Source organism: Crinia signifera, chromosome 1, assembly GCF_055691185.1.
Source record: "Crinia signifera chromosome 1, ASM5569118v1, whole genome shotgun sequence".
Taxonomy (NCBI): Eukaryota; Metazoa; Chordata; class Amphibia; order Anura; family Myobatrachidae; genus Crinia; species Crinia signifera.
The window spans coordinates 39897007-39919656 of NC_139217.1; the positions used below are offsets into that span (position 1 = coordinate 39897007).

The 22650-nt window shown below is 47.5% G+C and overlaps 1 protein-coding gene across 1 annotated transcript in view; it reads left to right on the forward strand.

Moving 5' to 3' along the window:
* The first annotated feature begins 1083 nt into the window (after window positions 1-1083).
* ATP6V1B1 (ATPase H+ transporting V1 subunit B1) overlaps window positions 1084-22650 on the forward strand; it is a 64254-nt gene continuing 42687 nt past the window's right edge. Inside the window, exons 1-2 of the mRNA XM_083185998.1 lie at window positions 1084-1192; window positions 18860-18915. Coding sequence (XP_083042124.1) covers window positions 1084-1192; window positions 18860-18915 — 165 coding nt within the window. The remainder of the gene's footprint in view (window positions 1193-18859; window positions 18916-22650) is intronic.

The following is a 22650-nucleotide window of genomic DNA, read 5'->3' on the forward strand; positions in this document are numbered from 1 at the left end:
GGTACCGAGGAATGTGATTGGAGAACATAGAATACTTTACACGTGCGCCTGTAATGTGAGATATGCTTAGCAGAAATAATGGCGCAGACAGGGAGATGAGATCAGTTTGTGTCTCTCTATGGAACAGGTTATATCATCTTACAAAGGTTTCCATCCTGTGTACAGTGACAGTCAGGAATGTGTCAATATCGTAGACGGCGACTGTGTCTTTGAGGACGCACCTATTCCAGCTGTTATTAGTACAAACACTTACCGTCTATCTGGTTCTTGTTTCTGGTGTCAGCCCTCCTAATAATTTACTAGAGGAGAACTGGATGGAATGGCAATAAACCTTTACTGTGCCGAGGAACCACATTGCTTAAACGCTCTCCTAAACGCTGAGAGTTTCAAATACAAACCATGACAATCAAATACGCTGTTCAGTGTTACCCTGACACTCCTGGGGCACATGTACAGGAGACCCCAGGACTGGGTTGTCCCTATGGGCCTTATTCTAGTTCACTCTTTCTGACAAAATTCTTCTTAGATGGACAAAACCATGTGCACTGCAGGGGGGCAGATGTAAAATGTGCAGAGAGAATTAGATTTGGGTGAGTTATTTTGTTTCTTTGCAGCGAAAATACAGGCTGCTTTATTTAACACTGCAATATAGATCTCACTTTGAAGTAATACCCCACCCAAATCGAATTCTCTCTGCGCAAGTAACATCTGCCCCACCTGCAGTGCACATGGTTTTGTCCATTGAAGAAGGATTTTGTCAGAAAGAGTGAGCTAGAATAAGGCCCTAAGTGGGTATAGATGAGAGTTCTTGTTCTCAGGATGAAATAACCAGGCGCTGGCGGAGTTAATGTCCTCTGGCCAGTGTCTTGTGTGTGTACATTGCCAGGCAGTGAAAGGATGGAGCGTTTACAGTACACAGAGGGGTAGAGCTGAGAGCAGGTGAGCTGGTATAGGTAAGGACCGGCCGGTTCCACCTGGATGTGCAGTGGGCAGAGATGTACACAAAACACAGAGCTCCACACCCACATATAAAACACACACACAGCACAATAGACACAGGACTCACCACAACAGGCTCCTAGCATGGCGACCAAGGTGGCGATGAGGGTAAATGGGCACCAGGCAGACATGGCGGCATCAAAAGAGCACGCGTTGGCTGTTACCCGAAATTACATATCCCAACCCAGGCTGAGTAAGTACCCCAGGGTTATGCGCTTCACTCAAAAAAAATAATGATGGGCTTAACTGGAACCTGTTAGGAAGTGAACTACAAGTCCCTGAATGCCCTGTAATCCAAGACATGCTCAACCTGTCGCAGTGCAACCTCTACTAGAAATGTTTAACCTTAACAGCTGCCCGGTTCTGCCGGGGGTAGTAGTTCCACAGCATTTTGAAGAGGTCTGCTAGAAATATTTAACCTCAACAGCTGCCTGGGTACGCTGGGAGTTGTAGTTCAACAGCATGTCGCAGAGGTCGGCTAGAAATGTTAACCTTCATATCTGGCAGGTCATGCTGGTATTTGTAGTTCCATAGCATATTGTGGAGCTGTGCTGGAAATGTTATCCTTTAATAGCTGACAGGTTATGCTAGGACTTGTAGTTTCACAGCAGCTGGAAAGCTGCAGGTGGCTTACTGTTGGATTGGCCAGACTGCATTGCTCTCATTCTCTGGCCAGACAGATTTATTATTTATTACCAGTTTCTTATATAGCGCACACATATTCCGCAGCGACGTACAGAAAATATATGAACATTTACATCAGTCCCTGCCCCAGTGGAGCTTACAATCTATATTCCTACCACATGTACACGCACACACAGACATTCTAGGTTTAATTTGTTGGGAGCCAATTAGCCTAAAGCTGTGTACACACGCTTCGATTTTTCCCTGTTTTATAGAAGCAAAATCGAATCGAAACCTAATCGAAATCGAATGGTTTTTAGGACACTTTTGACTGGCATTCGATTCGATGCGCGCTCCCGTTTTCTCTATATCGAAAAGAAAAATAGACTGTGCAGCCGAAGGAAATATTGAATACAATCCAGTAAATTGAATGTGTACACTGTGAAATTGGTATCGAATCGAATGTAAAAGTACAGATCTAATAGAAAATGGAATCTAAAGCAAATCGAAGTGTGTGTACACAGCTTTACAGTATATTTTTGGATTGTGGGAGGAATCCGGAGTACCTGGAGTTAACCCAAGCAAGCACAGGGAGAATATACAAACTCCACACAGTTAGGACCATGGTGAGAATAGAACCCATGACCTCAGCGCTGTGAGGCAGTAATGCTAACCATTACACCATCCGTACTGTTGTCCATTGTCTTAAGGTGCGTACACATGGTGAGATCTGTGTCTGGATCTGAGTTAAGTGGTGTACACGATTTTGGCAGGTTTTTGATTCGATTTTGCTTATAGAAGCAAAATCGAATTGAAATCAATCGTTTTTAAGATGCATTCGATCTGCGTTCGATTCGATGCACGCTCCCGTTTTCTCTGTAGCGAAAATTAAATAGACCGTGCAGGCGAGGAAATTTCGAATTCGATCCAGTAAATGGAATGTGTACACTGTGCCTTGAATTTAAACAGAATTCAATATCCAAATTCACATCGAATGCAAAAGTACAGATTTAATGCCAAATTGAATGCAAAGATCTGATGCCAAATCTAATGGAAAATCGAATCTAAAGCAAATTGAAGCGTGTTAAGTTAGAGTGTTCACATTCGATATGACAGTGTAGTACAGATCTGTACTATATAGTCTTGCCTGTCAAGGCGATTTATCTATTCGATTTACACTACACGGGAGTGCGCATTGGGTTTCGAATCTGCATCCAATGTAGAAAAAACATTCGATGCCCATTCGATTTTCTATTCGATTGTGCTTCTGTAAGCAAAATCGAATAGAAAACTAGCGCATAGCTCACCGTGTGTACCCGCTATTACAGGGAGATGTTGGCACCCAGTAGAGAGAGGTAACCGGAGAGTGGTTCTGGTTTTTAGATCTACAGGTAAAGATGTATCAAGCTTTAAAAAGTTATAAAATGGAGAGTCATAAACCACCAGCCAATCAGCTCCTACCTGTCATGTTGCAGGGTGGGTTTGAAAAATGACAAGTAGCAGCTGATTGGTTGGTTGTTTATCACTCTCCATTTGATCACTTTTTGAAGCTTGATACATCTGGCTCACAGTGTCTAGATAGACAGTCAGTAGGTCTAACCCAAAAGGTTGACATGCTATAGGTCTACAGGGTCAAAAACTCGAAAGGGTCAAAAGGTCGACAGGGTCAAATTGTGGACAGGGTCAAGAGGTCTACATGAAAAAAAGGTAGACGTGCGTTTTTCATAATTTTTTTTTTATTTGAACCGGCTTGTTCTTACTTCACTATCCATGTCGGCGTAGAGCAAGAATCTAATAGTGGGCTGAGCGCAGCGAGGCACTGTGCCCAAAGCATTTGTCGACATTGACACCAAAAAGAAAAAACACAGAAAAACTCATGTCTACCTTTTCATGTCTACCATTTTCATGTCGACATTTTGACCAAATGGACATTTTGACCCTGTCGACCTTTCGGGGTAGACCTACTAGCTATCTAGACACTATCCGCAACCATTAAAGAGATAGGACCAGATGTAGTAAACTTCAACAATGATAAAATGGAGAGTGATAAACAACCAACCAATCAGCTCCTGCCTGAAAGTTTTCAAACACAGTCTGTGACATGACAGGTAGGAGCTGATTGGCTGGCTGTTTATCACTCTCCATTTTATCACTTTTGAAGCTTAGTGCATCTGAGCCCTTGTCCTTTTGCACATAACTCCCAACTGTCCTTTTTACCGCGGGACCTTTTGGGGACATTTCTGCGGCAGGGGGGGAGGGGGCAGTTGGGAGTCCCCGCAGTCAGTGGCGTAACTACATTTTGGGCGCCCCCCCGCCGTTGAAGGGAGGGCGCCCAGCCACTCACCCACCCGCCGCACCAACCCCCGCAGTCTTACCTAGGTTCAGTCAGTACGCGCTGGTCCCGGCTCCCTTCTTCTGCTATGAGGACCACCACAAAATGTCCGCCCCCATACAGCAGACAGTTTCAGAGAACTGTGTGCTATATGGGGGCGGCCATTTTGTGGTGGTCCTCAGCAGAAGAAGGGAGCCGGGACCGGACCAGCGCATACTGAACACAGGTAAAGACTGGGGATGGGGGGGTTGGTGCGGCGGGCTGTAACATAACTATAGCACTGCAGCCCCCGGCGCCCGCACATGCATAGCGCCCCTGCCCGCAGTCAGAGGAGCAGCAGTGGCAAAACGCTGTGTGGCCTCGCACGAGTGACGCAATTTGAAGGCCACGTCCCTTCACCTCAAGGTCACGCCCCCAAAATTCACCCAATATTATTACCACCCACAAGTGCATTGCAGTATGTGACTAATTCAGCAGTGGTGTAGTAATAGTGCCTGCCGATCCCGCGGTGGTATGCAGGGGCTGGGTAGCCTGTGGGCGCTGCAGGTCTGTAGGGGCAACTGCTACCACTGCATACCCCAACTGTCTCGATTTTCACGGAGCCTTCCCATTTTTTAGGGTGGTCCTGCATCCTGCCTAGAGCCGGCAGTGTCTATTCTCTGCAGCAGCAAAAACTAGTCCTGGGCTCGCAGTAGTGCCGCAAACACAGACCATGCCCCCTGATCGAGAGGCCAAGCCCCCTTATTTTAGGCACGTTGTCCTGTCCCTCCTTCACTGCCACCAATGTTGGTATGCACTGTCTGGACATGCAGATACTTGTCAGCAGTGTTCCCTCTAAGCTGTGCGCACGTGCACAACTCGACAAGTGTGCGCACAGACATTACAACAGAGCGCACAAAGCAGCAGTGGTCCCTTTTTGGAGTTGTGGACTCAATTAATGTGTGTTTCACCCATTAACTACATTGTGTGCTGTGTTTTGAATGTTTAAATGTTTAATATCATTTTGATGTAAAGTTAACACAAATGCTGAACGTAATTTTCCAGTTATATATAAGTGACGCACAAAAATTTTAATTTCCTTCCAAAGTTGCACAGCCAAAATCTTTTGCCGCACACAGCCTTCGAAAAGTTAGAGGGAACATTGCTTGTCAGGTGTAACATCATGCCTACCCCCATTGAAAATGTCCCTACAAAAATGGCTGCTGCCTCATAGGAGACAGATAGTTACACTGGAGGTTATTCTGATCGGAGCGGCCAAACGTGCGTACGTTCGCTATTAACGTACGCTAGCCGCACGCGGTCGTTGGGGTTAAGTCCACCCACAACACTGCCGCATACGTACGGCCAGAAACAACGTAGAAGGGGAGTGGCGTACAAATGAGCGTACGCCAACGTACACGGACGGGCCAGCCCTTACACTCCGACAACTGGCGTACAACTGAGCGTACGCCGCCGTTTACGGACGTCTCTCGTCCGTCTTCCCACCGCCTTCTTGCGGAGATCTGAGCGTACGCCAGCTTGCACGGACGGGTCCCTATTGTTTTCCATAGAAAACTCAGCTTATGTCACCGCTCGTGAGAGTGAGCGTACGTCCGTGTACGCTGACATACCCTTCATATATATGGACCTGCAAATGTTGCCTTTCAACTATAATTATGAAAATTAATTAATTGATTGAATTAATTAATGTGCTAAATAGTGGCCATGGGCTTAAAACATTGCTGAAACATCCTTTGTAGGTGTTAGATGTGGATTATGTTATTGTATCATAAATACAAAACCTATGTTTGTATTAGAGTGAACACGTTGACACATGTCGACTTGTGTAGATTGAGTGTGCTACTGTGTAAAGTCTATGAAAGCACGTAGTGAATGTGTCGACCTGTTTAACAAATACCTACCTTAGCATATATAAGCAGGTCTTACAAAGATTCTTGCCTTAAATTAAACAAACCTTTAAATGTAGAGAAGTATAGAAAGATAACCTTCCAATGTGTTAGAGTGCTGTGTGTGGCTTGCAGGTAGTGAATTCATGGTTTGGACTTAATAGACTGCAGTATTGCTTATTACATTCAGGTGTATGTGTTTGGTAGTAATCCGCGTAAATTAGCTAACCCAGGCGCACGCTGGCATGCGGTATCTGTAGGGGTGGTTTGAGATGGCGGTTGGCGGCCGCCTGTTTTGTGTCCGAAATGAACGGTGCTTTAGTCGATCGTGCGGTAGTAGCACCGCTCATTTTTGGTGCACACCCCCGTGTACGCCCATATTTACGCCCATTTTCCCTCATTATTTCGGCCGCACCCCTCTTCACGCCCCTGTGCCGCCCCCAATACCCGTACACTCGCGTACAGGTTTTTTCGCACGTAGAGACCCGTCCGTAAGCGTTGGTGAGTGGTCGCGCCTGCGCATTAGCGAATGTACGCATGCGCAGATCATAAAAAATCCCGGGACGTACGCGAACGGCCCGGCCGCTCCAACCAGAATAAGGCCCATAGTTACTGTACATAGTAACGGCCAAAGGGAATACCCTGACAATGAGCCGGTACCATAGAGGGAAGGGGATCAACTTTTTCCAGTGAGGGAGGCGACGACAATATTTATAGGGTTAAACTTAATAGGCTGAGAGATTCAGAAAGTGAGAGATTTGGTAAGAAAACTGGTTTTGCCGTGTAAATAATTTAAAAAAATGGAGATTTCTTACCAAATCTCTCACTCTCTGAGTCTTTCGCCCTATTAGATTCCCCCCATAGAGCGGATTGAGCCAGGGTACACTTTCTGCTAAATTGGCTTATAAAATGACAACAAAATAAACCAACAAAACCCATGTTGACATTTTTTGTGTCATCCATTCACATGGCAGCCTTTTGACTGTGATGAACTTTTGTGGTGTCTGCCTTTTACTGTCGACCAATTGACCCTGAAAACCTGTTGACCCAGTCCAGCGGCGTAGCTACGTTTTGGGCGCTGCCCATTCAAAGCCCCCCCAATCCCCCGCAGCCTTACCTTTCGCGCTGGTCCCGGCGGCTCCGTTCTTCTGCTGAGGACCACCACAAAATGGCCGCCCCCATCCAGCAGACAGTTTCAGAGAACTGTATGCTATATGGGGGCAGCCATTTTGTGGTGGTCCTCAGCAGAAGAACGGACCTGCCGGGACCAGTGAAATAGGTAAGCCTGCGGGGGATTGGGGGGAGGTGTAACTAGCATAGTAGCCCCCAGCGCCCCCATATGCACAACGCCCCCCCGCAGTGGCGGGGGCTGCGGTGCTATAGTTACGCCAGTGACCCAGCCGACCTGCTGAATGTCCACTGTATGTTGACTGTTGACCTATTTTGATCGGCCCATTGAGCCAGTGACTCATCTGACACCTCTAAAACATGGTAGCAACTTATCTATTGATGAATATTGGACATCCATCAAAACTTATTCATGCCGCAAGGAGACTCATGGTAACTTGGTGCTCAGGAACGCAACTATAGGTGGATTCCAGAATTCCGCTATAACAAGGGCATCCTTGAAATCATGCTGCTCCTCCTCTGCTGCCTCCGTTGGAATTGCAAATGGTGGACTTTAGGACCCCTCCATCATTAATGACAGGTACTGCTAAAGTACCACCGCTATATCGATTACAGGAGTTTCCCCATGCATAGGTACCACCGACAAGAGATCTAAAAGAAATACTAGCGCGTTTCGCCCCTTTCATAAATCTGTCCCAAGTTCTATTTTGCTTTCTTATAACATGAACAACTCTGGTCGCTACAGTGACCTACCAATGATTGTCTGCGGGGAACTATAATTCCTAGCGCTATAGCCCTGATCCTGCCGCTTTTGTGTGGCACGTTCTGATGGCGCGGAGATGAGACCCATCTGTGCTGTAACCCTCACTACGAGTACTGAGAAAAAGACTGTGCCGGGGCGATTCCCCCAATCGGCTGGGTAGGAAGTTGGCAGAAAGGCTTGTCATTCATTAACAGGTCTCGGGGTTAAGGTTTGAAGCTATTTAAGCATCACACCATCTGGTCATTAGCTGCCTGGAAGCCTTGTGCGTTGGTCATCTCTGCTTAATTAGAGCAGCCACACAATTAGCATCTTGTCTATACTGTGGGTAGCGGTTGCTGAAGTAAACAGCCAGTGTTTCTGAGAGAAAAGACTGCCCCTTTCTTCTCTATAATCCTTTAACCTCTTGTCTTCGTGACGCAGGGAACATTAACCCTTCCCTGCATTACGTTACGCAGCGACTGACTTGGCTCAAGGAGAAATATATTCATCTCGTTATTCTATGTTTTACATGCAGAATATGGTGATAGGTGTTGCCAGTCCATCCCCAACCTGACACACCACTGCAGTGGCGTAGAAACAGGTGACTTAGGCGTGATGGATGGATGGCTTGTGGGTACTGGAGATACTTTGGGGACAACTGTTCCGGGCTGCCACGCCATTGTCATTGCAGCAGCCACCTCGGAGAAGCAGGCAGCAGCCATTTTGGGAGGGACATTTTCATTGGTATGAAGGGGCAGACAGGAAGAATGCCCAGGTTGGAGGATCACAGATAACCGGCAGAACCTCTGAAAATGAGCACCCAAAAACCTGGGAATGACTGCAACTGTGAAGCATCCCTGAGTTGCATGGCCTTGGTTCATGGGGGGATGCCAGGTCTTAAGGCATCAGGAGATCATGGACTTTCATCTCTCCACTCCACCCTTGCATAACATGATCCCCACCATCTCCTGTATATGTATACAAAGGTAAGCTCCGCCCTCTTTTGATATAATAACGTGTCACTACAATGACATCATTACAGCCCAAGCTGCTCACCTTTTAGTGCATGTGCTGAAGACCATTCAGGCTCGTCCTTAGTACTCAAGCACTAAAATATTTCTTGGCCAATCGAAACATTAAATAAGTGGGTGGTGGCAGTGAAAACGTCTTATAAGAGGTAATGAGAGATGGAGAAGAGGTGCAGGTCAGAGGTAGATCTAGGGGGATAAGAGGGGAAGTTTTGCACCTACTATGGAGTGAAGCAGAGATTGATGGGCAGAAAGCAGGATGATGCATTGTCGTTAAAATAGAAAATGAGAGATGAGACTGTGGATGAGAGCTGTAGCAGCACCGTGTGAAAGGGAATAGCAAATTCCGGCCATATTTCTAAGACTGACGTGAGTGGATCGGTTAAAGACTATCGATTATCAAATTGTGTCATTTACTTATGATTCCGATCCGATGCGTGGTCCCATGTGCATCGTATCGGCTCCAGAAATTGTCACCGCTGCACTGAGGATACATAGTATCCCATTAAGGTGAGTAGGCTTGCATGCGATAGTAGCCCTAGTGTATGGGGGCCTTTAGACACATCTGTACAGATCTCAGGCCATTGGGAATGTACGCAAGCAGTACGCCCCTTATTCTGGTTCACTCGCAAAGGCAAAATCCTTCTCACATGGACAAAACCATGTGCACTGCAGGTGGGGGCAGATGTAACATGTGCAGAGAGAGTTAGATTTGGGTGGGGTTTTATATTGAGATCTATGGGGTGAGATCTATATTGCAGTGTAAAAATAACCCTGCACAGAAACAAAATAACTCTCCCAAATGTAATTCTCTCTGCGCATGTTACATCTGCCCCACCTGCAGCGCACATGAGAAGGAATTTGCCTTTGAGAGTGAACCAGTATAAGGGCCTACATCTCAAAGTAGGCCATGTATTTGCAGCCAGCTGGTAGTACTCTTAGGACCTTATTCTGGTTGACTCGCAAGGCTGCGTATTTGCAGCCTTGCGAGTCCACCAGATGCATCAAACATCAAAGATGTGGTGAGTGCGCGCATATAAAATCCGGTGATGTCAGCTGCCCGCCCCCGGCTCGCACGTTACCGAGCGATTTCCATGGGCAAGTCCCCCAGCCCACCACCCCACGCTTCCAATCTTGGGTGCGTGCACCCAGCTAACAGTGGACGCATGCACCATGGCCGCACGCACCCTGCGTCTGCACATGCACAGAAATAACGGACCAGAATAAGATCCTTAGATTATGAAGTATCATGGGTACCTATAATTTTTCTCCTGCGTCGCCTCCTATACTTCGAGGACCCCCGGACAGCCGGAGTTGTGACCTCCGACCCAGAACGAATGCGCTATTGCACATGCCAGTCTCAGTCTCCAGGAATATTCTCTACTCCGTCAGTGGAATTGATCGGAGAATACAGTAGTTCTGCTCAGATACGGTCACCATACAATAGACCAAAGCAGAGTCCATTCAAAGTCGGAACTAGGAGAGAAACCATCATGGCAGGCCCTAAGGTATAAAATCGGCTGATTTGTGTAGTCACCATGAAACTCTAACCCCTTACGATCAGTCAGCGACCGGGGCCAGGTTGACATTTGGCGCAGCTAAATATTAACTGGACTTTCGAAGGCCACGTCTCAGGTGTTAAAACACAGGCCCTATTTAATTGCTGAGCGCTGGCTCTGATTTCCGGACGATTTCTCCAGTGTCGGTGGCTGTCAGGTCAGCTTAGAACACTTTCTATACTTAGATGCCCATCTTCAGAAGTCTCATTCTCTCAGGAAGAAGAGAGGGGGGGGGAACGTGCTGGGCCGATGCAGCTGTGTGACTCGCTTCCCTAAATGATCTCAAGCAGACCTGATTCTATGTGACATAATTCTTATAGGAACAAGGGGTGCTGCGGCTGATGGCTGCTCCTCTATCACATACCATGCCTGACGGTGTGAAAATGATTAGCAGGTCATTACTGCGCCTTAACTCTTAGGCTCATCAAAGTTCCTCACTGGAACATTTCAACTCCTTTCGCCTTTTGATGACCCGGCCAGCAGCAAGGCGGGGCGCTCTTGAGTACGCATTTAATTCGGCATCTAGGTATAGGATCTTCTTCCAGGTTTTGGTGTTTCCACATAAGGTAACGGTTCCGGGACTGATTGGTGACCTTTGTGTCTAACCTTATCCCTTAATTCCTTACCAATGCATCTTCGGTATATATAATGTATATAACAGCTTCTTACTGATCTTTCGATTATGCATTGGAATAACCCTGTAACCCTGACATAAGCTAGAAACACTGGCAGCTAGGACCCATCGCATTCCCCCCTTTGTTCCGTGTTCAGCCGGCAGCCCCAGATCTCTGCTCTCCTGACCCGAGTGACCCTCATTCCGCGAGGCGTGAATGTGCACACGGAACCTCACACCCTACAGTGCTCTATCCCCCCCCCCATGCAGTGTATTATGGGAAAATAATCAGCCTAAAGGGGAGATTTATCAAATCTCGGAGAGTTACGGTGGCTACGTTGTATCAGCTTGGGGGGGGGGGGGGGTGTATCATAGGGTAATGCCTTTTTCTGGCTTTGCCCTATAGAAACCTATGGGCTTCTTTCCGCATCCTCCCACATACCGCCCCACCCCCCTTATCTCCTGTCCCAAACCCTCCAACATATGAAGGGCAGAAACTGGTACAAATCTGGATAGGGGGCATGGCCACGGGTCCAGGCCCCATTTCCTATACTTTCAATGGAGAGTTGGAGACCCAGAAAACTATTACAAAAACTTTTTGGCCAGTACAGGCAATAAAAAAAACAGTACTGTACCTGCCAAAAAGTTACAGTTGTAGGGTAGGCTGCCTGGGGAGCCTCCTGTTGTGCTCCCGGGATGCAGTGACCTTCTCCTCCCTAGCAACAGTGACTTCACCTTCCCGGTGCAAAGAGAATGAGGAGGAGCCCCGGAGTCTCAGCAGCCATCTGCAGTAGGAGGCTTCCGGCAGTGCAGCCTGCAGCCCACAGGCTACAATAGAATGGCAGTAGCCCAGGGAACCAGGTGCAATGCTGCCCTATAGTGATACTTCGGGCAGAATCGCATCCCCCCATAAAAACCTATGGATGATGCAGCTGCCGGTGGAGATTCCTGCTGCGGTCTCTCCTGATACATTCGGGGGATCCTTAAATGGGTGTTTGGGGGATTTTACCATGAAAATTATATAATAAATAGGCCCCATATAGTGTAAAGGCCCATATACATACACTAGGCCATTTTGAGCTGAAAGTAGCTCACTTTTGGTGTATGAGCTACTTTCAGCTCAAAATCTGCTAGTATATGGCCAGGTGATTAGCGGTGAGCTCCCCCCGTGAAAATCGCTGGGCCGGGTGAAAATCGCTCTGCATGTATGCACTGAGCCAGTGTGTATGCACCTTAGGGAGCAGGGTTCCCCAGCAGCACAGAGTATATCAGGAGATAGTTGATTCTGTCAGGGGCAGTGACATGATGTGAGTGTCATGCTCTTCTTAATGCTACCTTAAGGAATTTCCTCCCAGGCCAAGGCTGGGTTTTGTGCTTGGGAAGCCTAATGCCACAGAGCTGACAGGACCCACAATGCCCAGCGCTAGACGTTAAAATTGGCTGCTTAGCAGCTGCCCATAGAGGGTGGCCTCTCGCCTGGTTTCCATGTATATCAAAGTCACTGCTCTCTGGCACCTTCTGGAATTGTTGCCTTTGACGTGCCTCCCACTCCCACTTGGCTCATTGTCTTGGCTTGGCAGCTCCGTAAGTTGGCAGCAAGTTCCCAGCCAGGCTTTTGTCTCTTCCCCAGAAAGAATCTCCAGCTGGAGCGGGAGCGGAGCGGCTGATTACACGGCACGGCCTGCGCTTGCTTGTTCAGCTATTTTGGCAGAACAGTGCTGAGCAATTTACAGAAAGTGCTGACCTGTGAACCAGTAGTACAAGCGGCGGTACGTGAGCGGAGATACCAACCTAGGTTCTCATCAGCAGCAAAACAACAATCCCGTTTCTGAAGCAGGGGCTATATTCTGTAACGCCGCCCTGCTCAACAGGAGAACGCTAATGGCAAATTTCACATACGTTTCTTAGGCCTCTCCTAATGGTGGAAGAAGTCTCCTGTTGCCGTGGAGATGAACTGTTGCATCACTTATTGTTCCACCTGCAGCATCTCCTCATACTTTTGCCTGACCAGCTATCCACTGGAGCTTCCTGCGCTGCCCTCAGACATCAGCGTTCATCTGCCCCCACTGCCACCGGTGGAGGAAGCAGCAACATTAATCCTACAGGCGTTAGCAGGAACCCCAGAGACAGTACACAGCCAGGGGCCAGACACAGAGGGCCCGATTCCTGACTACACACTATTCCTCCACTACTACTCCTTAATAAAAGGACATGCATACCGCTCACTTCCACTCCACTTGAAAGTCCTGTGGATATTTCAAATTGTGAGAAGGGGGTACTCATGAAAAGCCTGATCAAGGGGTACAGGAGAGAAAAAAGGTTGGGAACCACTGGTCTAAAGCCTGGGGATGGGAAATGCATGTTCCCTTCCTGGGCATGATGTCTGCTGTAAGATGGCTGTATTTGCAGCAAGTCTTGGGAGACAGATTACTACCTTATGCTAATGCAAGTGTCCATGGGTTGGGTATGATTGGTCCTGGCATTTAAAATACGCAGGCCCACCATGGCGACAAAAGTGAAGGATGTAGTTGTGCGCGCACCAAAGGCGCGCTCCAGAAAAGGGGGTGTGGCCACTCAACAAGGGGCGTGTCCTTGAGTGTAATGTACAACACCATATACAACTTCTACACATTATGCAACAAAATACTAGACCCCATTATACTTGCCCCTTACACATGATGCCACATGGAATGAGCCAAAATTCACATAATGCCACATGGATTGAGCCAAAATTCACAATACGCTTCATAAACAGGGACATTGTCCACCATTAAACATTTACACCATAATGTCCATTACACGTTAAGTTACACGCCATTATGTATTATGCCAAACACCATAATGCCTATTAAAAATGATGCTACATAAGTGCTGCTTATCTACATGCTCATTGCCAAGGGTTCCATGCTCATTGCCAGAGGTTCCATGCTCGTTGCCATGTGAGATTACATGCTCATTGCCAAGGGGGAATACATGCTCGTGGTAAATGGGGGACAGCCGCCGCCAGGCAGAAGTGATTGCCACTGACAGTGGCAGAGCCTGGCTGTATTCAGAGCACTGCAGGTCCCGGATATTTGAAATAATACCCCTTTCACACCGGAAAATGCATTCCCAGGTTGGCCCCTTTTACACCAGCCTAGTCCCTGCATTTTCTGGTGTGAGGGGGAGAGAAAATCACCCCTCTCCCCCTTTAACCAGTTATCTCATTTAACCGGCTATATCTTCGGAACCAACTGACCCATTTACATGAGACAAGTATCATATTGAAGAACTTTTGAGTGGACTTTGAATGATTTTGGTCCAGTGAAACTGGAATGTTTGGTTCCAGAGTAATCTGCCCTCAAAAACATGAATCACCATGAAATTACATTTCAAAAATAAAAAAATCAGTTTACACGCAATATCTCTGGAAACGATTGACCAATATGGACCAGCCTGGTATCATATTGAAGGGGATGCCAGTAGTGGAACCGGCAGCCGTTGGAACCAGGTGGGAGTCGGAACTAACGGGTCCCATATTATCCTATGGGGAAAAACGTTACAGGTTTGCCAGGCGATATCTCAGGTTCCCGGGCGGCTAGAGACACGGTGCTGGGCTCTTTGGAAAGCCCTGGTCCTCAGCTACAAAATAAAATAACAGGGGGGGGCACATGCCCGGGTGCCCCCCCCCTTGAATCCGCCAATGGTCCCAGCGGCTGCAGCAGTCCCAGCATGTTGCAGTTTCTGGTGGTCACATGAGCGCCAGTTTTGGTGCAGGTATCCTCTGTTCTGGTTACCCCCAAACCTAACCATCCATACAGTGCCTACTGCCTAATCATATGTATCTTCAGAATGTTGACATTTCAGATGATGACATTTGTTGTCAGTTTGAGGATGTGAACCTGGTGCCTGTCGACAGTTTGGACCATGTTGACATACTGATGTTGAGACGGTGGTGTTAATGGCCCCATACACTACAACGATACTTCTGACCCTGAAGTCAGATGTGATTTCCCTTGAACTCCCCCTGGACCTTCCTGGGAGTGATTCCATCCGATTTTGTATTTTTTATTTTTGCATAAGATATGTTGCATAAGATATATCTAGCAACGATAAATCGATATATCTTATGATATACAGTTGTACCATAGATATATCTAATCGGCTGGAAATGCCGGTCAAACTTCCTGCTATATAACGCGCACAAAAAGCACTCCATTTTCTCCACTTCCTGCTCGCTCCTCCCCAAACATTAGAGAGGCTCATCCTGAAGGAGCAGAGGAGCGGAAAGGGCGGGACAGCCCCCCTGCAAAAGTGGGTTGGTAGTGTTTGTAGTTGTAGGGCTTCCCCCTGTTGAGGAGCCGCACTGTAGTGAAGAACAGAAAATAATCTAGAATTCCCAGCAGCCCTTGCTGCAGTGAGCTGTAGTTTACTTTCAGTTTCCTCACTACCATGCGGTAAGTAACCCTGGCCAAGTGGAGCAAAATGAAGAGGAATCGGGAGCACTGAGGCAAGTTACCTCAGCCCACCCCCTGTCAGGATTTCTAGTGTTTTATCAGCCCAGCGGTGCAGCCAGAGGTCCAAAAAGGGGGCAGAGCTACACGGCACTACATGAGCTACATGTTTACTGAGTTATTTGAGTCTGCTGCAGCGCATGCCGTAAAACACAGAGGCGCGCTCACGATTGAGATGCATGGTACCAGCAGTGTCTATACAGACGTACAAAACTGGTCTGTCTTATGGGCGTGTCATGGCGTCATGAGCGTGTCCGGTTGGGTACACAGATGCTTTATCGCTCACCTTCCCGGCCGTACTCAGGCGAACAATCAGCATCTACCATAGGGATGGTGCAACATTTTATGTTGGTACCCATGGTGAACCTGAAAGATGTACATGGCGGTATTATCGCATCTACAGACACTTGATAGCAACAGCTGATACCAGAATTAACATAACGTTGAAGAACAACCACGGCCAACGACTCTGAGGTGGCCGAATGAGGCCCATTATCTGGATGGTACAAATTAATCTTCTTGACCAAACCCAACGTGGAACCATCGCCACAGGAGAACGAGGAACAGCTCAGGGCTGCAGACAAAGTCCCTCAGACACTCGTTGGCACATGAAGGTAAGGCCTTTAGACAAAAAGAGCCTGTGCCACATCTGAGGTAGCCGGAGACAAAGCCCACACAAATGGGGCAGCAACAAAAAAAGCATCGACACCAGCAAATTAATCTTTTCCTGCGAGTGAAAGAGCGATGAAGTATCTGCGGCTGTGCCTGTCTTCCCAAGGCCTGGTTGTGTTCCCTGTTTGTTTCAGTCTTGTTTCTCTTCACGCTTGGTTAGGCCCGGCCTTTCTATGGGCCTTTCTTCCTCTCTCTCTCACATGACTGTGCAGGTGTGTTGTATGGGAACCCTGCGCTGCAGCCTTAATTAGTGGCATAGTATGAGATTCCCTGCCGCGCTTTTCACAGGGTCCGCTGGCTCAGGATAGGGCGGTCGGCGTGACAACACCGTCCAGACTGACACATCGTACAATGGCTGGGGAGCAAAGGGCAGGAGAGAGGAGTTAAAAGCTGAAAACGTTCAGGGAATGCCTCCAGCTCCGCCATAGTTGGTTTTCCTAGCAAAGGCCTCTGGCAGCCATGTTGCCAGAGTAATATATGTATTCCATGGCGCTTGTACAACTTACCGTACGTCCACCCACTTGCTTAGTGTTAGACAAACATATCACCAGTCGGGTATGGGTCATATGGTCGGCATTAAGAATGTTGACAGTCAACAGGTCGACCACTTTTGTTTGACGGTCGACACGTGAAAAAAGGTCAACAAGCCTTAGGTCGACAGTGTCAGCATAAGCAATAGGCCGACATGAAAAAGAACATGATTTTTTTTTGCATTTATTGGTGTCTATGTCAACATACGTTGACATGTTCATTGCATGGTGAGCGAAGGACACGATGCCTCACTACGCTCGGCACACTATTATACTCTAACTCTGGGGCTTGTTCAGTTTGCTTACCGAGCGCTGAAACGCTGCAATATATCGCTGCCTGATATATTGTAATATATCAAATTAACACTACAACATAAATTCCGTTATATATATATACAAAGCTATTGCTATCTTATCAGCACACCCCTAATAAGAGCAGCGCTGGGTTATCATTTAATATTTGTGGCTAATTCCCTAATTCGGGGGTAAGCCGCAATATTGAGTCTAACATGTATTTAGGGGGGGCCGCAGCAGATAGATCCTGCAGAGAAGATCCCAAAGACCCTGCGTCTGCAGGAAGATACATCCGGATGTTAGGATCGCACATTGCAATGCAGTAAGAGCCCGGCGCTCAGATCGCATTGTACATGGGATGCTTAGTAAATGGGCCCCAACGTCTTCCCCGGACAGGTGTCAGGTCCCCTGGTTCTGCCTTGTCTGCTCTGGTACAATACACAATTATATACAGTATGGTTTTTTTAATTTATGCAAAAAAATCTCAACAAAGCTCATCCAAAAATACAGATAGAGGGGGTGAACTACAAGCCCCAGCATGCCCTTCAAAACTCATCTTCTGGCACAGAAAAGGCAGCTGTGGCAGCTTGTCAGCAAATCTCAGCATGACACTGGCTTTAAATTGGATGTCGGGCTGGCTGGCTGAGACTTGTAGTCCCACAAGCGGCAGCTGATGAGCTTACACTTTGCATAAAGCAGCTCAGGTAGAGTGATACCTGTGTGGGGCTCCTGTGATAGTGTGCGGTAACCAATAGCGACGACATTAGACTTTTGCTAGTCACAACCTATGGAACCCAGGGCCTTATTTTTATATATCTGATATACTTTTGCCCCTGTGTGGCCAATAAATGCTCCACATGCCCCTAACCCTGTCTTCGTCCAGCCCTGGGGCAGGTAGCACCCCTCACCCCCCAGATGGCCAAGGAAGGAACAATTAGTGGCTCTGGGAAGTCGGAATAGTTCCTCTTTTGTCAGCACGCTTAGATTCCTCTCTGGTCGCCCAGACGTGAGTTAATAATGCATTATTCTCCCGGCTAATGGTGATTATACATGACAGGAACTGTGAAATTTGGGTGGGTGTGTGCATGGGGGTCAGGTTGAAAGACTTTTCTTTTCCCTTTACAGAATTGGCAATCACTGGCAACAGCTTTTACTTTTCCTGCTGTAAAGCGGCAGCCCACCCACACAGCCTGCTTTCCAGGGAGGTTCTCCCAATTGTTTGTGCCTCAGCCCAGGCCCTTAATTGCTGCCATTCCAGCCAGCAGATCCCTGTTTGTAGCAGGACAGTTTTATGTCCTTACTGTATCGGTATATAGTGTTATATGTTATAGATATTAGCCTCCGGGGCGCGGCAGCGAGACGCGAGCAGAATGCAATCATATTGCTCATTATTAAGTTCCAATGGGATTACATATTATTATTATTGTTCATTTATATGGCGCCACAAGGGTTCTGCGGCGTCTGACAATACACAAATGAGCAAAAACCAAATAACGAATTGCAGTACAAAACAAGTTAGGACAAGTACATGGTATATAAGGATAGTTGCATCTGGGGACAGGACACTGGAGCACTTATCAGGGTGGCAGAGATGTATATATTCTTAGGAAAGCACATGAGGAGAGAGGGCCCTGCTCGTGAGAGCTTACATTCTAAAGGGGAGGGGCAGACAGACAGGAGTGACACAGAAGGGGTAGAACTCAGCATAATGAGAAGGTTAGGATGGGGTATATAAAAAGAATGAAGAAGAGATGCTGGGCACTTGTTCATACATACAGGATATATATATATATATATATATTTATTAGAATTCCCATCTTAGTTATCTTACCGCCCGATACCATATAGTAAGTGGCACTAGCTGTAACCAATAACTGCTGCTGTACACAGTAGAACATGGCAGCTTGTGGCAGAACGGAACCTTTCTACGTTGATAATGATTTTCTCTTCTTTCCTCAGGTTACCGGACAGTGTGTGGGGTAAATGGGCCACTGGTGGTGCTGGATAATGTAAAGGTGCGTAGCATGCAACAGAGCTATCACTATGCCGATTACTTTTCCCTATAGATTGTAAGCTTGCGAGCAGGGCCCTCCTACCTTTGACTGTCTGTAAATACCCAGTTTGTTGTATCACGGTCTCCTATTGTAAAGCGCAACGGAATCTGCTGCGCTGTATAAGAAACTGTAAATAAATAAATATAATAATGGTGAAGATGACTAGAACATAAATCCCATTCCTCATGCAGGGGGAGATGTATCAAAACTTGGACAGAGATAAAGGGCCTAATCAGTGGCGTAACTAGATCATAGTTGCCTACTTTTGAAAACTAGTTTCAGGGAGATTATAGTTGGTAATAGAATTTTGCAATGCGCCCCATTGAGGGGGCATGTCATGCTCCACCCAAAGGGCGTGTCTAGTTCCATATATGGAGAGATTGTGAAAAGAGATTGTGTACGTGGCACCTAGAAGCGTGGGTGTGTACTGCTACATCTGAGGGGAATCTTTTAAAATGACTTCTATGCAAGTGTACAGTAGATGAGCCCCAAAGCAGTTAGTAAGAGCTACTATACTTGGTAAAGTGCTGGGAAATGGTGCTGATGATTCAATGTAAATGTATCTGTCTCTCATTCCTTTTTTTCCCAAAAAAATGTAACAGTGTAATGTGGGCTAGGTGACATGAGGGAGAGTGCTAGACTAATGAGGGAGAGCGGGAGATTGCTGCTATTTCAGGGAGTCTCCTGCAGAATGCAGGAGGGGAGGTAACTATGGTGTAACAGTGTAATGTGGGCTAGGTGACATGAGGGAGATTGCTAGACTAATGAGGGAGAGCGGGAGATTGCTGCTATTTCAGGGAGTAGGCAACTATGAACTAGATCAGGGTGGCCGACTTTTGAAAGCTCCTCTCCGGGAGAAGACCGGAGAGGAGACTGTCAGCAGGAGTTCGGGGGGCGGGCTTAAATGTGACATCATTAAGCCCCGCCCCCATGAAGGAAAGTGACTCAATTTGACTATCTCCGTGGAGGGGGCGGGGCTAAATGATGTGAGTATGACACTTTAGCCCCGCCCCCTCCCCGGAGGTCTGCAGATTAGGTAATTTAAACTCCGCGGTCGGGGGGGGGCGCAATCATGGGGGGGGGGGGGGAAGCGGGGGTCCCACAGAATCCGGGAGGGTTGCCCACCTTTCCGGGGGGCCGGGAGGGTGACCCGATTTTCGGGACCCTCCCGGCCATTCCGGGAGGGTTGGCAACCCTGAACTAGATACATTTGGCCCCCATAGCAAAAGTTTGCAAAGGCCCCTATTTATCCACTAATGCTGAAAAATGTATACAGCACAAGGTACTTTGACAGGCATAGTGGGCCCCTCTCAGCTCTGGGCCCCATAGCAGCTACACCCCCTGCAACTATGGTAGTTTCGCCCTTGGGTCTAATTCAAAACCGCTCACTAAGCGGTAGTCACTTGACGCTGCCCGGATGAATCCCCCCCCCCCCTTGGCGAATCTCTTGGCCGCTAGCAGGAGAAATCACTTGATGGTCGCCAGGGGAGAACCCAGCCTCTTATAAGCTGGGCGTTTCGCTGGTCGCAGCACCCAATTACAGAGTACATAAACAAATAAGCAAAGCAGGAAACAGTGACCTACAGTTAGCTATAATAGAGGACAAGTACAGGGTACATAAATGTATTACAGAATTATAATAAATGTATATACTTTCTATAGCTAAAGCCAATATAAATGCGGCGATGGACAGTGAAGGAGCGAGCCTGGATACGGCGGCCTATCGAGGTCGTACGGGCCGTGTGACCTCCCTATATCCTGATCACGGCTCTCTGTTATTATGAAGTCTTGTGTTATTGCTGTGCTTGTTCCCAGTTGTCAACGCTCGGGGTCATCCGGGAGCTATACGCGCTACTAGTAATAATAATAACACAGCAATCAGAATGTGTGGGCAAACGCACAGAAAATACCCCATAAGTGACAGACAAGCTGCAATTTTCTGCCGTGTAATCTATTTTCCCAGCGCAGGTGTACGGCGTAACGACACTCGGGAGAGAGCCGTGAATGCGTTGTGTGCTCATGTTCCAGCAATGAGCTTCCTCTGTAATCAGGGAAGATGATGAAGCTTGTATTTGTCTGTTGTGTCTGGGTGATGGGCGTATAATAAGCAGTCACTTCACCTGATCACCAGAAGAAATCCTGTGTGCAAGGCATCAACAACGAACAATATGAAATTAGCTTCAGTAGCTTCTTGTTTTTTAATCAAGGCCGATAAGGTCAGATCTGTGCTCCGGATACAGTGAGTTGGGAGACACTCACATTAGGCAACGTGTTATTATTATTATCCTTTATTAATTATTTGGCACCGCAAGGAAGTCGCAGGGCCTATTACAGAGTAGATTTATAAAGAGAACCAGGAAACAGTGACAAGGGCCCTTATTCTGGTTCATTCGCAAAGGCAACTTCCTTCTCAAATGGACAAAACCATGTGCACTGCGGGGGGGGGGGGGGGGGGGGGGGCAGATGTAACGGGATAAGGTCATTGGGTCACCAGCATGATGGCCGACAAGCATGAGGTCCACTTGCATTTACGTCGACATGACTTAAGGTCGACATGACTTAAGGTTGACATGGGTTAAGTCAACAGGGTCATTAGGTCTACAGGGTCATTAGGTCGACATTGGGTTTTTTACTGTTCTTTGAGCCGACATGTGCCGACAGGCGGTATTTCATGTCCTACCATTCACTAGGGCGTGGTGGGAGAACAAAATAGTGTACTGATCGTAGCAAGGCACCGTGCCCATGCAAGGGGACGCCGTGCTACGATTTAGTGTTTATGTTGACTGTGTTGACATTCCGGTAAAAAAAACTAAAAACCATGTTGACTTTTTCAATGTCGACCTTACCCATGTCCAACTAATGACCCTGTTGTGTTTGTGCATTGGATGTGTTATCGTTCAGTACACTATGGGCCTAATTCAGACCTGATTGCTGCTCTGTGATTTAGCAGAGCCCTCCAATCAGATAGTCGCCGCTCAGACAAAGAGAAATCCCGCCCCCTGCAAGTGTGCAAAGGACGTGAAAATATTGCCGATCACCGGCCAGGTGCAAATCCACACACAACTCACTCACCACTGAATGATTCTCCCAGTGTGCGCAGTCTGTGCATAACCCTGACCCTTCCACAGCTGCAGGTTACCGTGTGCCCAGCCTAATGATGACATTACTTCCTCCTTTGCCGCAGCAGCTGCACCACTGTACATGCGCTGATGGATGTCGGTGAACCAATCTGAGCCACCGGGTAGATTTTAAATATTTACCCATTTTTGGGGGCTATGCTGCAAGTAAATAGGCCCCATAGTATTGTTTATGCCCTAAGTAGAGCGCCCATGTCTGTTCTTTGACGGCTGGCTGCAGGCAGATGAATACAGGAGGAAGAATTTGCACCGTAAGGTGAGTCCGGACGGCCCCAATCTGCCCCTTGTTGGGATAAGGAAAGAGAATCTTTACAGTAAACACCAGGTGTGATGAATGTGACTTGTGCGCAGTGACAATCAGGGTGTGTTATTACACAACACATTATTGTCAAGGTCACCATAATAAGCAGAGTGATAGGGAACAGGCTGCCTGCAGTGGAGGATGAATCTGTTTACTGTAATCACGGCACAGAACCCGGGAACACGAGACGCAGGTCACAGCGTAATAGCAGTCAATGGGGTTCCTCAGCCAAATCCCAATGTCGCCTTGTCTTTGTGA